This window comes from Priapulus caudatus, unplaced genomic scaffold (genome assembly GCF_000485595.1).
Source record: "Priapulus caudatus unplaced genomic scaffold, Priapulus_caudatus-5.0.1 Scaffold74, whole genome shotgun sequence".
NCBI classification, from domain to species: Eukaryota; Metazoa; Priapulida; class Priapulimorpha; order Priapulimorphida; family Priapulidae; genus Priapulus; species Priapulus caudatus.
Window position 1 is genome coordinate 522464 of NW_014577135.1, and position 18109 is coordinate 540572.

Genomic DNA, 18109 nt, shown 5'->3' on the forward strand with positions numbered 1-18109 from the left:
CCCGCTCGCATCTGCACCCACAAACAAGAAAAAAGGATTTATTTGATACATCTTCTCTCCGAAGATAACAATGCGACACTGTATAGATTCTGCAGCATTCCAGCGCTCGCTTTCGGCTTTCGCTTAAAGAAGAAGCCGCGCGGCGCAGCGTAAAAAGCAACAGTTATCGGTAGCAGCTGCCCGCTCAGGTTCCCGCGCCGTTTTTGTCAATAAACATTTACGAGCTTCGAGGACGCGCGCCGGCACGAGTGTTGATCACCCGGAGACGGCTCTACGGTGAACTTCGCCGCTACTGTTACCGCTAGAGAAAATAAGCGACCCGACAGAGCATAATCGAAAAGACCAATTTCCGTCGACGGGCCGGTGACCGTGTTTCCCGTGTGCAGGCCATGCGTTGGCCGGGACATAGCGAGGCGTTTCGACACGAGAGACGCTAGAAAATCGACATTTGGATGAATGTTAAATATTCGCCTTTCGTCGATTGCGAGCTGTACACTTTGCTCGCATTTGCACATTTTCAACGCGATAGATTTTCTTATTCGTTACGTTTTTTTTCTTATTCGGAAATGAATTTCCCCGTTGGCAGCGCTGTGATCTCGAATCGAAATGAAGAAGGCAGTTCGTAGTTACCACAGGCACTTGGACCGTTTCAATAATAAAATGATGGTTAATAAATACAACTTGTCAGTATTACTACTAGTACTAGCCCTACCAGTACCAGTACCAGCAATAGTCTTAATGTTTGATATAACTTCACTTCAACACCGTCCAATACACCGCTGCAACACATAGCCCGCACGCCATTGTGCATGCACAGACACACAGTAGGTTAGAGGTGCACGTAGGTTACGTGTGCACGTACACGTTCGTTCGTGCGTGCGTGCGGGTGCACGTACACGTGCGAGCGTGCGTGCGGGTGCACGTACACGTGCCTGCGTGCGTGTGCACGTACACGTGCGTGCGTGCGTACGTGTGCACGTACACGTGCGTGCGTGCGTACGTGTGCACGTACATATGCGTGCGTGCGTACGTGTGCACGTACACATGCGTGCGTGCGTGTGCACGTGTGTGTGCGTGCGTGTTCACGTACACGTGCGTGCGTGCGTGCATGCGTGCGTGCGTGCGTGTGTACGTTTACGTGCGTGCGTGTGCACGTACAGGTGCGTGCGTGTGTACGTGTTCACGTACACGTGCGTGCGTGCGTGCGTGCGTGTGCACGTACACATGTGTGCGTGTACACGTACACATGCGTGCGTGTACACGTACACATGCGCGCGTGTACATGTACACAGAATACGTTTACATATACGTACTGAACCGAGAGCGCACGCCGCACTCGAGATTTCATCAATTTTTGTCACAGATGACCCGGTGACCTGTGACCTCACACAGCCCCTTGGCTAACTACGAACTGGCTTATTAAGCTTTGCCTAACGTCGAATTATTTCGTCGCAGCGTTCGTTTTAAAATCGACAGTACCTCAATTCGAATCCAATACTAATCCGAATACTAATTCCAGGAATAAATCCAGAAACTCATTAAGAATTCTATTCGGTTCTGCACCTAGCAGTTTCAGATTAAAGTCTTTTCATCTAACTAAACTAATCAGGACGTAAACGCTGCTAACAGCGATGGTGGAACATTGTTACCGCGCGCTCGCTGACGCGCGCAACCACCGACGAAATAACATTTTCCAAGCATAAAGGCTGCGAGAAATATATAAGCTGCTCGCTCTCGCGCACCATATAAATATTACGCAGACGGAAATGAACAACGTTCTTATTGACGACGTAAGCCGGACATGTACGCGCAGCATTCATCCGCGAATGCCATGAAGTCGTTCTCTCGAACCTAACGGCGAAGGTCTATTAGTTCCAACAAATGTGATTTTTGTCAGTTTTAATGCGCAAGGCTTCTCGCTTCTAATCGCGTTTCCTGGCTTCGCTGCAAAGACTGTCACCTGCACATGTTTAGGCAATCTAGCAGCAGGCAATATTAAGAAGGCATGTGGCTAAATGCGTACAGGGATAACAGCAGATTATCAAGGATGTGTACATAAACAATGGCAGAGTGGACTATGCCATTAGTGCCGAAATACGTGCATGTATATGGCTAGAGTCAAATGAAACAAATGTTTACATGCAAGGGGTCACGCACTTCATGCATGACTAGGCGCATGTGATGATGGCAAATGGCGAGCGCGCGCGGTTTTATTGATGATAAGCAATGAGGAATTCAAAACCATCACAAAGGTTGACGTCATCGTTTAGCTGAAGCTCTGATTAGCTAGCTATAGTGACCCCCACAGTTATGTTTAGATGTCACATCGGCCTAGTGCAATGTAATGTAATGTAATGTAATGCAATGTAAATGTAATGTAAATGTAATGTAAATGTAATGTAAATGTAATGTAATGTAATGTAATGTAATGTAATGTAATGTAATGTAATGTAATGTAATGTAATGTAATGTAATGTAATGTAAATGTAAATGTAAATGTAAATGTAAATGTAAATGTAAATGTAATGTAATGTAATGTAATGTAATGTAATGTAATGTAATGTAATGTAATGTAATGTAATGTAATGTAAATGTAATGTAAATGTAATGTAAATGTAATGTAATGTCATGAGAGAAAAAACGGAATGGATTGTAATCATTGTAAGGTAGCGTCATGTCATGTCATGTCATGTAATGTAATGCAATGTATTTTAATTCAAGGCAATGCAATGCGATGCAGTGCAACGCAACGCAACGCAAAACAACGACGTGGGTTGTGAACGTAGCTGCGAACAGAGCTGCTATTATCTGTCGAGTAATTAACGACGTCGACGAGTGTGTGTCAGGCCTTATATTCGCGCCTCAGCGCGCACACAGCTGTTCGCGCGTCATCGTTCGTGCATCGCCGAAGCCAACTCTCCGAGAACTAATAACTAGTAAATGCGTTGACATATCCATTACTTATACATCATCTGTTGTGACGCAAGACATTCTCATTAAAGCACGGTAATCAGGTTTCGAGCAGACACGCGCGCGGGTCGCTGAGATGCAACGTTCCCGTCAACACGCACACGCCGCTGTTATTGAATTGAGCAGAAACTCAAACCGATTTCGTTTGCTTGACCAGCTGTAGCGGTGCCAAGTAAATCCCGTCAGCTCATGTGCCCACGTTGTATACCAGTGTCCGTTTCACGGCGGAGGGGCTTCTTCAACAGCCTACTCACGGTGTTTGATGCAGTGATACGCTCGAGGAGCTGTTATCGTCCTATGTTTTCTCTTCGTGAAGGACCAACTCAATACTAGCTGTGATTAATGGCAATTCGCGTGGGTCGGAAAGCAGGCGCGATTGGTAGGCAGCATGTCGCGTGTTATCTGCCCATGCTCATGGGAGCGGTTGTGGCGTAGTAGTAGTAGTAGTAGTAGTAGTAGTAGTAGTAGTAGCAGTAGTAGCAGTAGTAGTAGTAGTAGTAGTAGTAGTAGTAGTAGTAGAAGCAGTAGCAGTAGCTAGTAGTAGTAGTAGTAGTACGTCAGTAGTAGTAGCGCAGTAGTAAGTAGTCAAGCCCAGTGTAAGTAGTATAGTAGTAGTTAGTAGTAAGTAGTAGTCATGTAGTTAGTTCTAGTGGCAGTAGCAGTAGCAGTAGCAGTAGCAGTAGCAGTAGTAGCAGTAGCAGTAGCAGTAGCAGTAGCAGTAGTAGCAGTAGCAGTAGCAGTAGCAGTAGCAGTAGCAGTAGTAGCAGTAGTTGCAGTAGCCGTAGCAGTAGCCGTAGCAGTGGCAGTGGCAGTGGCAGTAGCAGTGGCAGTAGCAGTAGCAGTAGCAGTAGCAGTAGCAGTAGCAGTAGCAGTAGCAGTAGCAGTAGCAGTAGCAGTAGCAATAGCAGTAGCAGTAGCAGTAGCAGTAGAAGTAGCAGTAGCAGTAGCCGCAGCAGTAGCAGTAGCAGTAGCAGTAGCAGTAGCAGTAGCAGTAGCAGTAGCAGTAGCAGTAGCAGTAGCAGTAGCAGTAGCAGTAGCAGTAGCAGTAGCAGTAGCAGTAGCAATAGCAATAGCAGTAGCAGTAGCAAAGACGAAATACTATACTAAAGGTCAAGAAGGGTAAGTCTGTATATCTGATACTGATACCATTCGCGCATAATATAGCAGGGGAGAGACTAGAGTATATAAAACAGATGCGAGCGGTCTGCATAGACAGGTGTGGTAGGGCATCAGATGGCTCACGGGCTAGCAACGATCAAACATAAACGCCTGCTATACTAGAGCCATTAGGCTGACGGCGATGAGAGATGTGTTCGCAACCTCGACGGCAGGAACGCGCAAATTATCTGCTTATTAAAAATTAAACCAATTTCTATCGCGGACGGCACGAAACAAATCACGTAGCGCATTTTGTCAGCGCTAGCTCGGTACTCGCGTGATTTATTAATACAGATGTGAACATTGTCTAAAAATGCTAAAGTTATTTATATACTGTGTAAACCGCGCTGCTTCTGGAAGGTATATAAATGCAGGTGCAGGGTATATAAGATGTTTATGGTTTATCGTTTAATAGACGATCTGCGCGTTTCCATTTTACAATAAAAAACTGACAGTCGACAAATCTTAAGTAAAGAGTTTCTTCTTATTTCTTCTTATTCTCTTCTCTTATTTTTTGCACCTGCATCATATATATATATATATATATATATATATAATATATATATATGTATATATATGTTGCCTTCACGTGAATACCATATTTTTCCGTTATATTTGAGAATGTACCCCACACGAAGTCACGGTGCTTACAACAGCTGCGCTCCACAAAACCACAGTTCATTACTTACCACAGTGCTTCATATTTACACCATTAAATTGCAACGTGTGCGAAGGTATAAACAGGCTGTAAATTCACCGATGAAAATGAACTCGGTCTCTATTTTTACTTTTGTGGTGGCGCCAACTGGTGTTGATGGCGAGCGATGCATGGTGAAACGCTAGCGACAAGTACACATTGCTGTTATTCTTAGTGACAATTCGAACAGGCGCAGTAGTAGAGCAATAATATGATGAACCGACTAGTGATTAATTTTGTTTTCACACGCCTATACGCATACGTGATCAAGAATAACTGTGATCCCACACCAATGTTTGCCTACTGTTATAGTAGATGGAAATACTCCGACTGTTTTTGTTCCGCAATACGTTATATTATGCTAGCGAGCTTAATATGCAGCTACCCGTTTTATCTTACGAACATTTACGCGGCTTCATTTTAAATTCATAGACTCCTTACTCCTTATAGTCACGTTGATTACCTTAGGGGATTGCAACCAAGTCTGTATTCGTTAATATGAAGCGAAAAAGCGGGCAGTTTCTCCGCCTCTGAAACCCCCGGGTTAATATTGACTGCGTATACAGTTTAGCCGCGTATAAGCTGTCTGTTCCGATCACGAAACGTGGCGTGATCAGCAAAGTCTGTAAGGCGATTAGCAAGGCACCCGTAGTTCGGCAACCGCTGACAGATGACTCTATGCGGCAGCGGGCATATATCTAACCTTAAGCGGATAGACGCTTGGGAAAAATCACACGCACCTAGGTTGCAATCGAGTGTGTAGCGAGAGGATACGGTGAGCGCCACGGGCTTCCTCGTACAGGTGAGCATTATTGCGCTAATTGGGGCTCGGCGGCAGTGACGGGGCACGGCGTGACGTGGCACGAACCTTCTATCGAAAACCCGAGGACAGCTTTCTGCGACGCACGCACGGCACTGCGTAGAGATGTTTCTGCGACACTGTATTAGAGATGACCTGGCTTGACACAAATATCGTAGTGTGACGGCGGACACCGGGATCTGACGCCGATGGCGCAATAACACGGGATACGACTAAACGTGAGACACCGACATTGCAGTAGGAGTAACAGTACGACCACTTAGCACAGATTCTCTCATACCTTCTACAAACGTAGCCATGACTTTATAAGGCCAATTATTCATACTGTGGACTGCCATGATGTGGAACGTGCCTATGCCTCGTCCAACGTGCATACATGTTCCTTCTCCTACAGAGTTTCCCATTAAATTTTCTCATCCTGTGTTTGTAACCGGAACGCGTGGCTGATGACGCATTGGATGGCCGCCTCGTGGATGGTAACTACAGAAGTTAAACAACAGGTGGCGCGAGCGTCACATGTTAATCAGAGCCCTCTATGCACACGTTCTAGCATGGATATAGGTGGCATACAACAGTAGTCTTCCGCAAATTGTTCGATGCTTATTCAGGCCTGCTGTATATAGACGCCCTCTACTGTTGTACTACATCCGCAGCGTCGCAGGAAGTCACGTGACATGTAGCTGTCGTGTCGGGCTAAACAGATTCCACATTGTTGTGGCTGCGCTCAACGAGTACTGGCGCATAGCCATAATTTAACATAGAACTAGAAGTGAAAAACATTGGAGCCCAGTTACAATCATCTTAATTGACTCGGCCCGCTGACATTGCTCTGCTGAATATTGGGACTTACGAACGTGTTATATTCACTTTTGAATGTAAACAGATAAGAAAAGACATTACATTTCTTGGTCTTCACGAAGTAAATTAACCCTTATTATCGAAATTTAAATCTGCCTCCGAAGCTAACCGTCACATATTCATTACTTAGGGCCGTCAAATGCGTACACATCAGCCGTTGGTTTTAACTAGCGACGTACGGGTTCAGTTCAGTGAGTAGCTACGAAGAATCTAAGCAACTCATGGTACTTGGTGCATGAAATTTTATTAGTTATAGCGTAACGTCTTCGTAGATCAGAACCGAACAGTTGACGCATGAACGGAAAGCCACTAAACCGTGTTTCGCGAGTAAGTGGATCCGATATACATTTTACGCATTTTCCCAAGTCAAACATTTGTACGCTGAATAATATAACATTGTCGGGTTTAATTTGCGTAATATATTTAGCCTTTAGACCAGCCAGTCGATATTGCAGAGCAATGATGTGGTCTCTGGGGGCTTGTTGTAGAAAGGGATGGGACGGACAAACTGCTGATTGTGTATGTTGGCTGTTAGACAGCGACATTGCTCACGGGTACGTGGGTGTGGTAGGAATACATATTTTGGGTGGCAATGCGCTTCTCACTGCATGGCACAACTGGCGCCACAGTTGGCGCTGTCAACTGTTGCTTCTGTTAGTTAATGTTCTCGCAAGCCGGTAGTATTGCTAGATACTAGTGTTGCCGCGTGTGATGTTGCGAGTTGTGGTGCTGTTTATGTGTGTGTGTGTGTGTGTGTGTGTGTGTGTGTGTGTGTGTGTGCGTGCGTGCGTGCGTGTGTGTTGTTGTTGTGTGTTGTTATTGTTGTTGTTGTTGTTGTTGTTATTGTTGTTGTTGTTGTTGGTGTTGGTGTTGTTGTTGTTGTTGTTGTTGGGCGGACGTGTTGAAAGCGATTACTGTAATAAACTTCCTATTTTAATCGCAATTAAATTCAAACAACTCAAATCATCCCTTTTTAATTGCGATTAAAATGTATTTGAGCGCGTAATCTATCCAATCAGAATCCATCCATCGCAATATAAACCAACAATAATAGCCAATCCAATGACGCTATACATAATGCTATGCTTCCATACACAATACATACATAATGAATTCAGTCCCAATTGAACAACCAAACATTTAAATAATGAGGGACCTTTATCATTTTAACTGTAGGCTACGTACCATTGCTGATAAATACCTTGAACTTGCACATGCATTGTGCAGCATTGACGGAGTTTAATCACGGATTAGAAATCAACGCCTGTGTTCTATATCATTTAAACACGCCTAACATTCATTGTATGGCAATTAAAATAGACTGCTCTGATTTCTTGAAAGCTTATGAGATTAAAATCTATGTAAAACACAAAATGGATAGATAGCGGCAATGGCTTTCTACAGAGGCTTGGCTTGAGGCGCTTGTTATCTAGATGTTGCATGTGCGACACGATACTGACTATGCTGGTGAGACTATTCCCTCCCTTTAGTATTCGTCTATTATACGTAGTATTGCTAACTGGTTTTAGCATTTTTACACGTAACGTTTCACTGACAAGGGGGTCTGGGATGCAATCATTATTTCTGCATTTTCCCTGATATAGGTTTGCCACGTCTGCGTACCGACGAATGGATACTTTAAGTGTATGGGCTAGATAATACGTTTACTACTAGAATATATCGTATTTCTCTCATATTTGTTGCGTAATTATGGATACAGATTTCTCATTCCGCTTTCGCACAACTATCCGTAGTCGTATTTGCCTTCCACGTGAAAGCAGATCACGCTTTTATGGCGACTTTAATGCTTACAACAAATATATTATATCAATTGAGAGTGACTTGTAAATTGACTAAATAAACACCATGTAGGCAAATGCACACAAATGTTGCAAAGTAAACGCACAGTGTGATATTCTTCTTCATCTATGAGGAAAATTGGTACTGGCTTCTCTAGTACCTGCCTCTCATTTCCTTGAACATTTGATATTGTCAGATTGCAGTTTCTACGCGAAATGTTCACCATCAATACATGGTAGTATAACACTTATTTATTATATTATATTACTAGGGCCTACTTATATTACAACCATTATTATACTATAATGTGTAGCGAATTCGACCCGCCGTACAACATACACTATAGCATGCGTCAGCATTACTTCAACCTTGAAGGCGTACGGCTTCGTAGCCACGTGGGCTATCTGCGGATTGGAAAGGAAAGCCATGCTGCACCACTTGACCTATAGTTTAATTGGACGGGACACCTGCAGGTCACACGTGGGGTCACATGACTGTGACCACGTGGTGTCCCACGGCTGTATATAAGCTGCGGCGTCCAGCTTGGCTCAGTCAGGGAAGCTCGCACCCTCCCACTGCTTTCTAGCTGCTTGCATATATGCTATATTTTGAATCACGCCAGATCGCCATACAACCAATGATTCAGTTTTGTGAGGGCATAATTATGTGCTTTATGAAGAAATAAACTAATTCTAGATTACTAGATACTATATTATATCATTTCATCAATATATTACTTATAATAACGTAATCTAGGTAGCTAAGATAAGGACCTTGATCATTTTTACGTAATAACTTCAAACGTAATGCTACTACTTTGAACGCTAAAGATAACCGTATTTAATTGCATTGTTGCGTGTGCATGAGCGCTCGCATATTGTAATCTTCCAAATGCAATATACCGCGATATCGTGTGCTATTCCGACGGTCGCTTGTCGATCTCAACATAATTATAGGCCTACATACATGTATGTATATTAAGGTTCCTGGTACGTTTGATGATTCACTGAACGTGATACTTCCCAGCTGTAAACCACTTGGTTATGTCATTGTTTCTCCTTATTATTCTAATCCAATATTATTTTTCTAATAATATTATTATTATATTATTATCCTTATCATTATTATTATTTTCGTTTGTTAATTTGATTTGTAGGCTCCTGAGTAATCCCAGCTCGGTCACTATTTATCAATGATTCCGTCTAGAAGTCTGTAATGTGCACAGTCCATCAGCATGGTTCTTATTATAGAGCGGCTGCGACAGGCAGCAGATAAGAAGCCTGAGCTAGTGTCAACATCTGTCATCGTCCGTCATATATGGCTGGGGCGTCGGACACTACCAACCCTAATCAGGCGCGTCGCGAAAAATATCCCTGATTTAAAATGAATCCTGCGCGAATGTAGTTGCTTGTCAACAGAAACTAGAGTCCACGTGATGGCATGTATGCCCAGCGTAGAGAGGCCATGCGACAGCCTGGGTCCGTTGTCAGAAACAAAATTTGACTTAACATTGGTCTTAACGTTAACCTTTTCTCGTAAGCCGGGCGTCTATAGACTGCGTGTAAGAAACTTGTTACTTTGCCTTGTTATTGTCAACGGTCTATGAGAAAAGGTTTACGTTAAGACCAATGTTAAGACTAATTTTGTTTCTGACAAGAGACCCCTGGTTATGTGTTGCATATAAGCAAGCGAGTCCATAATAGAACATTTTTCTAAAAAAAAAACAAAGAAATTTTCTATTATGGACTCTTCATATAGGCCTAGTGAAGTAAAGCAGGTCACGTGTTCTATATCATATATATATATATATATATATATATATATATATATGTGTGTGTGTGTGTGTGTGCGCGCGCGTGCGTGCGTGCGTGCGGGCGTGCATATGTGAGTGTGCGTGTGTGTGTGTGTGTGCGTGCGTGCGTGCATGCATGAGTGCGCGCGCGTGTGTTTATGTGTATGTGTGTGTGTGTGTGTGTGTTTGTGTTTGTGTTTGTGTTTGTGTGCGTACGTGTATGTGTTTGTGTGCGTGTGCGTGCGCACGTGTGTGTGCGCGCGCGTGCTCGCACGCGTGTGCGTCCTATATGCCTAGAAACATTGCGTTCAGCAAGGACTTAGCAGCTGCTACTGAAGTCAAAACCAGCGTATATTAGTCGCGGTGAGTCTACCGCATTAGCCGCGTTCACACGTAGCAAGAAATCCGGTATTTAGCGTTCACACGAGGCAAAATGCGCGGTCAAAGAAATACGGTATCTAAACAGATCCGGTATTTCATGTAAATACGAGGCTTCCCAGACCCCGAATAATTTGCCGTACTTGAGAAATACCGGATCTTTTGGACCGCGCATTTCCTCGTGTGAACGCTAAATACCGGATTTCTGAAGCCGCGTATTTTATAGACTGGTCCGCGCTCGACAGTTCCAGTGTAACCTGTCGAGCGCGGACCAGTCTACGTATTTTATCGGCAGTTGGTGCGCATTGCATTGTTTATTTCGCATTGTTCGCTTAATTGTTTAAAGCAGCTCGCAGCTCGCAAATACCGTATTTCTGGAGCCGCGAATCAGCGTGTGAACGCTCGGCCGCGTATTTGTCTCAGATTCGGTATTTCGCAAATACCTTATTTCATAAATACGAGGTCTCGTGTGAACGAGGCTATAGTTAGAGTGGTTCACTTGTGCGATATTTACACGTGCTGACGTCCCTGTAGCTCCGTCACTCCGTCAGTGTGTGTTGCAGTATTTATCAATATACTAGTAATTTCCGGTGAAACGGATCTTAGTTGTGTAAATAGCATACGGAGACGATTTTCTGGAATTTCCATTTTTCAGATATATACGGATACAGCTATATTACCTCGTTTGTAAGTTTAAGTCGGGTTTTCAGGATTTTACGTCAACTATAAAAGAGTAACTCTATCATATCTATCCGACCTATTTGATATTTGTACAGATATGCAAGGGCAAATAAAGACCAGACAGCGTATTTCCTAAGTGTCGTGTTTGTATTTTTCAGCTAGGCGCACGTCTGACAAATTCATCGAACCCGCGAACTCGCGGCGACCGACCCCACGCCTAGCGTGACGTCACAAAGAGTAATTTTCGACCTCTACTAGACCGGCGGAAATTAGCCAGCGTGTCCGTGTGTTTGCTCTGACACAAGTTTGCCGCGTGACGTCATCATCCGCCCTAGCACCGTGTTGACGCTGCATGCGATTGTAGCGCCTCTTGGTGTCCACGCTGCCGGTGCACGCAAGACAGAGGTAGAGAGGGTGTTTCGAGAGGAAGTGAGTGAGAGAGAGAAGAACGCCGCAATAATTTCTCGCTCGGTTGATACAATTTCTAATTCGACTAAAGTGGCGCTGAATTGACGCGATGGTGAGGACGATTCAGACTGCGGCCTTCGCCTTTGTGCGTCGGCTCGGCGCTCACGCACGTCCATGAGAGCACGGCGACAGCGTCATTAGCTGCAGCCACCGTCGACATTAATAGACTATTCATCTCGCCGGCGAATAACGTCATCGATTGTGCGCAGGTCACGTTCCGTGCTCGTTCGCACGGCTGTGACAGCGTGAAAGCCTTCCCCGCGACACCCGCCGTGTCTCTACCTTCCCAAACGGCGTATCGCAGTCCCTCCCCCCCCCCCACTTTCCGCTGCCGCCACGCACGCCGACAAAACGTCAACCTGATTGGTCTCAACACGTGCGAACGCGCGAGGTATTGTGGGTCAGCCGCTAGACAGCCGAATGCGGCGGCGAAGTGTGACGCGCTGTCACGTGGTGATATACTCTGACGGCTGGCATCAGAACAGCCGCTAATGTAGAACGTACTCGGCCGCGCCGGTCCGGGCTTGAACCACGGACATTTAACGTTAATTAAAACACAGCGTGCAACGAAGGACAAATATCGAACAGGTTAAAAGGCAAGTAAACATGAAATCGTAATTAATGTGTTTTCATGATCTGACACGGACACCACGTGCGTTATTGATGTGTTTTGCTCGGGCACCACATGCGTTATTGATGTGTTTTAGTTTGACACCAGACGCGGACAAACACGTGCGTTATTGATGTATTTTTATCAGACGGCACTGCGGGCCAAACACGCGCGTTATTAGGTTTCTGTCAGACAAGAATTTACGACTACAAACTTTATTAAGGCGTTATTAGTGTGTGAAGACCCGTCGTCCATCGAACCCTTATCGAAAATAATTTGACAAAGTTCCACAATATCGCTAAGAAGACAGATCAAGCATGTCATCCGTAAGCGCCAACGCGTCGGATCTCGCGACCGGCGCCGACAACGATGACGTCGGCTACGAGTACTTCCGGGACCTGATGCGCTTCGTCGTGCAGCGACGCTGCATTCCTATCATCGCCAGCGTCGGCATCGTCGTCAACTGTCTGTCGATGGTTGTGCTGACCAGGAAGCGCATGCGCTCGTCGACCAACTGCTACCTGACGGCGCTCGCCTTCTTCGACGCCGCCTACCTGATGTTCAACTTCTCGCTGGCGCTCATGCACCACGAGGGCTTCCTCGAGCGACGCTCCTACATCGACTACGTGCCGTGGGGCTTCCCGCTGACGGACCTCTGTAGCAACACGTCCGTCTGGCTCATCGTCTCCTTCACCGTCGAGCGCTGTATCGCCGTTTGCTACCCGCTGCGCGGTAAGCGCATGTGCACGATCAAGCGCGCCAAGTGGGTCATCGTCGGCGTGTTCGCCGGAGCGCTCGCCTGCTCCCTGCCGACGTTCTTCGAGTGGAAGACCGGGCCGGTCGAGGACGCCGCCGAGAACGCCACCTATCACGCGTTCTACCAGTCGGCGCTGAGTCGCAACGAGACGTACCAGCGCGCCTTCTACTGGTTCACGTCGCTCATGTTCAGCCTCGTTCCCATCGTCATGCTTATCGTCTTCAACTCGATTCTCGTGCTCTCCGTGCATCAATCGCAGCGGCAGCGGCGCCAGCTGACGAGCAAGGGTCGCGGCGGCGGCGGCGGGTCGTCCGACAACCAGCAGAATCAGGAGCTACGCATCACGATCATGCTCATCATCGTCGTCGTCGTGTTTCTCGTCTGCCAGCTGCCGTCGGCCGTGCTGCTCATCTGGTCGAAGGACATACCGGAGCGCACGGCGAGGGAGAATCTCGGCATCGGGCTGAACAACATCAGCAACCTACTGATGGCGATCAACGCGACGTGTAACTTCTTCCTCTACTGTTTCCTCAGCGACCGCTTCCGCCGGACGTTCGTACAGATCGTCTGTCCGGGCTGCCGCTCGAACTCGCCGCTGCACACCTACGTCGCCGGCATGACGACGTCGGCGGGCGGCGGCGGCCACGAGCAGACGCCTGGCGGCCGCCGCGGGCGGCTGCAGGGAGGAGAGAACTGCGGGAAGAAGGCGTCGCCGCAGCCGTCCCCGCGCAGCAGCTCGCCGCCGCGCGCCAACAACAGCTATCATCCGCTGAATGCTGCGCAGCCGAACGGCAAGCCGAGTCGACGCTTCTAGCGCGCGGGCGACGTAGTTAGCAGTAGCTGTAGTCCAGGTATGCCTACAATAACCGGAGATGTGTGTACGTGCGCGCCCGTATGGGCGTGCGCCCGTATGTGCGTGCGCCCGTACGAGCGTGCGTGCGCGCTTGTATATGCTTGCGCACGTGCGAACGTGAGTGTGTGTGTGTGCGTGCGCGTAGCGTGCGTTCGTGCGTGCCTTGATCAGCGCGTATATTTATGCAAGTGCATTACACGTACACGCACAGATGTAAACGCGTATGCTATATATACGCATGCGCACCTGTATACGCTAAATATATTTCTAATTCTATACGTCTAATTGTTAGACAGTCCATCGTCTCGGTGCAATTTTAAAACGGTGTAAGCACTAAGCAGTTAACGATAACCGTATGTCGCTGGTTGTCATCTCTGCGGTTAGGCCTATATTCAATTCTCACTTATACGCAAAATGAAAGCTAGCGGCGCATTCAGCTAATCAAGCGGAATCTTGCCCCGCGCAGAATTCAGCGCGAAATTAACCCACATACAAAGTAAAACGCAGCGCGGTTTAATTACAGCAAATTAAATATGAAAAGAAATGAATTAGCCAACATTGGAATTAAATCAGAATTCGAATGAGCAGAGATAATTAATTTTGCACGAAGCAGCGAGCGTGAGAGCGACGTGATTATCATTTCGTGGAATGTGCATGCGTTCACTCTCCTATAATTACGTTTTGGGTTTTCGGCGCTTCGTGGTGTTGGCTGAGATGGGAGCTGTATGGGCCACATAATGGGTAGCCCGAGTTCACATAATGTCAGGGGCGCAAATCCAGGGGGGGACAGGGGGACATGTCCCCCCCCCACGAATTTTCAGAGGGGCCTCATATCAAATTGTCCCGCCACGATTTTGGATTCACCATGATTTTGTTCATGTAAGTGATGTGTGTGTTGTGTGTGTGTGTGGGTGTGTGTGATGTGGTGTGTGTGTGTGTGTGTGTGTGTGTGGTGTGTGTGTTGTTGAAGTGAGACCTTTCTATTGTGTGTGATAGTGCTACAACACGATTGGCTCGTTTGCCCTTCTTTTTTTGCAGCTTTCATTTATTCAAGTGCAATTTAGAGGTAATACACTGATCATGCCACAACTTAAGAAAAATGTGTCTTGATAAATTTAGTACCGTTACTTTTTTAACACGTTTTTTTTTCTTATAATTAATAATTCTATAGCACAAATCATCAAGAAAAGTTGTTTTATGAATTTTCGGAATATCAACTCACATTAGACACTGATCAAGATTAAGCTGGAACTACGAGCTATATTCGACGCAAAGGAAGGACATCTGAGCTAAACTGAGCATCGGGGTTTAATATGTAATTTTTATTGAAATTGCATGATATATATATGTTAGCACCATATATATGATATGACAGCTTATTGATAGCTCCGATATGACTGGACCAACAATAATAACCGACCAATTTATTTGTGATCAGCGCTCAACACAAATGATTTGGTTTTCTTGCTTTTTGTATTCTTGATTTATCTGACTGCATGGGATACGCTTCTCGTAATCTTATCCACCAACCAATGGCATATTTGTTGTGTGTGGATGTGTGGTGTGTGGTGTGTGTTGTGTGTGTGTGTGTGTGTGTGTGGTGATTGTGTGTGTGTGTGCTGTGCAGGGGCGTGCTACAGAGGGGCGCAGGGGCGTGTACAGGGGGGTCAGAGGGGTCCGGACCGCCTGCTCGTGCAGAAAACGTATTGCAGCGGGTCTCATTTTCAAATATTCTGGGGAGTGCCCCCTCAGACCCCCGTTATCGCGTCCTCCCCAAGTTGGGTTAGACCCCCCCTGCTACAAATCCTGTACACGCCCCTGGGGGTCCAGGGGGTCTGGACCCCCCTGCTCGCGCAGAAAACGCATCTGAGGGAGTCTAATTTCAAAATTTCTGGGGGAGGGTCCCCCCTTCGCGTAACTGGTGTCCCCCCCAAATTTCAAAATGGATTTGCGCGCCTGCATAATGTACAATATTATGAGAAATTGCTGTCCGCTGGTTTCCAGCGATTTGCGCGCATGTATAATTTCATGAAAAGCTGGTGGTTATCCAATGGTAAATGTATCGAGATGGCCGGAATTCGTGTAATGGTGCACCGTGCAGCTGATTTCGGTTCCTGATGGAACACGGTCTTGATACGAAAAATCCGAAGACAAATAATCGACAATACTGCGTCGCCACTAACCACTGCGGGCGGGAGGGACAAGCCGGACGTGACATGTACTTACAGCTCAAGGAGCGCTATAGAGGCAATGTTAGAGAATATTGAAGACAAATCCCTCGCCGACCACCATGCATGAGTCACTGCTTCAGAATAAGATTAATAAGCAAAGGTATTTATGGTTGCACTTATTGGTTGTTTCATAATTTCATTCCAAAGTGCAATTTCTTTGGCATTTGTCAGCGTGGATTTATCAAGAATCATCGTGGCCTGAGAACCAAGCGCACACATTCCCATACATGTCGGTAAATTTTAGTCGATGTCTGCCTCATGAGTCCAATGTCAGCAACGGAAGAGGGTTCGCGCCATTCATAACGTCACAGGTCACATCACATCCGAGCGTCTGTGACCTTTTGGGTCTGACCTGTTGGTCGCGGAACAACTTAATAACATCATATCGTTATCAAAGGTATAGTAGGAGAGTATAAAGAATGCACGCGGATAAAGGAGATGTCGAGAGGTAGAATGGGGAATAGAGAGATACTGTAAGATGGAGATATTGAGATGAATTATCGGGGGAGATGGAGAGAGATAGGAATAGAGAAAGGAAGAGTGAGATGGGAAGGTGAACAGGGGCGGGAAAAGGTAGGGGGAAGAAAGAGAAAGTGCATTTGAGAGAAAGGGCGGGGAGAAATATGACACGCGGAAAGGTGATATATAATATAAGGTCTTAAAAACAATAGGATGCAATAGGAATCTAGCACTGCAGAATCTACGCAAACATACCTATTTGCATCGTATTACATTATGGGCCGTTAAAATTGTCCACATTTCCTGATCACGCGCTGATTTCACTATGTTCTTCTATATACGATGTCACCAGAATTCGACAGGATTCCCCGTAAATAGTCAGTAACTGCAGTAATTGATTCGTCTGCAAGGTTTATTTTTTCAATTCGTTAAGATGTCATTTATCTTTGGGTACGGAGGGATGCTGACGCATAGATAACGCATGCATAGTAACCATGACTACGTTAATGAAGCGAGTAAGGAATATATTTCCCACGTAATTTAGCGAGTCGCAAGTCGTCCAAGAAATTATTAATAGTGATTAATTTATGCTCTCAGCTATCTGGCCTTGAAAATGCGGCGAATCTTGCGCTCATCATGACCGTACAGCCAACACGGAAAATACCAAACGTTACCCATTAATTCCTAGGATTGTTCTTAAAATATTAATTTGGGTTGACGTTCACACATCTACTATTTATGTTTCCTTATGTCGGGATTAGCTTAAAACAACGTCACATGAAACTTGCGTAGTTTTTGTTCGTCGCTGGCTATATGTTGTTTCGTGTCGAGCTTCTATATCGAGCTGTGAAAACATACGTTTAGGAATAGACTGATCCAGAGCGATTTGACTCGTTTTGTCTAAATGCATCTCTCGTGCGAGAAAAATGTGTTCAGTAATGACATGGAACTAATTAACCGTACGAGGCTGTGGCTAAATATTAACTTATAGCTATAATATTTACTGTAATATTATGTTACAAGTCTATGACGGATTCAGATATGTACATACGTATTTACTTGAGGCAGCTGCAGATCACCAAAAACTTTATATCGGAAAAATATCTATAATTCATGGTACGTAGTAGTGATATATTTCGGAGTATATTCATATAGCAACGGTTTCCAGTGTAATCCTGTATATAACTAAGAGACTGATTACAATTAGTTGCTCTAGTTATGGAAATATAGGGCGCAGTCAATCGAATGACAACACAACATCAGTTTAGATTTAATAAGGATACAAACGTGATTGCTTCAAGCGGTATTATACGCATATACAACTGCTTGAATCTGAGTATTGTCGTCGTATATAAATTTCTGTAGCAGCACTATAAGGTCATTATAATGACAAGAATACTTCTGTTTACCCCAAAATGGTAAGCGACTGTCAGCATAGGTGCCACCTGGAAACATATTATATATATATAATATAATATATTATATAGAGAGAGAGAGAGAGAGAGAGAGAGAGAAAGAGAAAGAAAGAGAAAGAGAGAGAGAGAGAGAGAGAAAGAAAGAAAGAGAGAAAGAGCGCG

At 45.4% G+C, this 18109-nt stretch overlaps 1 protein-coding gene across 1 annotated transcript; it reads left to right on the plus strand.

Moving 5' to 3' along the window:
• The first annotated feature begins 11886 nt into the window (after positions 1-11886).
• LOC106821455 (FMRFamide receptor-like) lies at positions 11887-13803 on the plus strand. Its single transcript, XM_014826267.1, has one exon. The coding sequence runs from the start codon at positions 12550-12552 to the stop codon at positions 13801-13803; it is 1254 nt and encodes a 417-aa protein (XP_014681753.1). The 5' UTR covers positions 11887-12549.
• The last annotated feature ends 4306 nt before the right edge of the window (positions 13804-18109 follow it).

Coding starts and splice junctions, on each gene's coding strand:
- LOC106821455 (XM_014826267.1), top strand. CDS start 12,550: ATGTCATCCGTAAGCGCCAACGCGTCGGATCTCGCGACCGGCGCCGAC.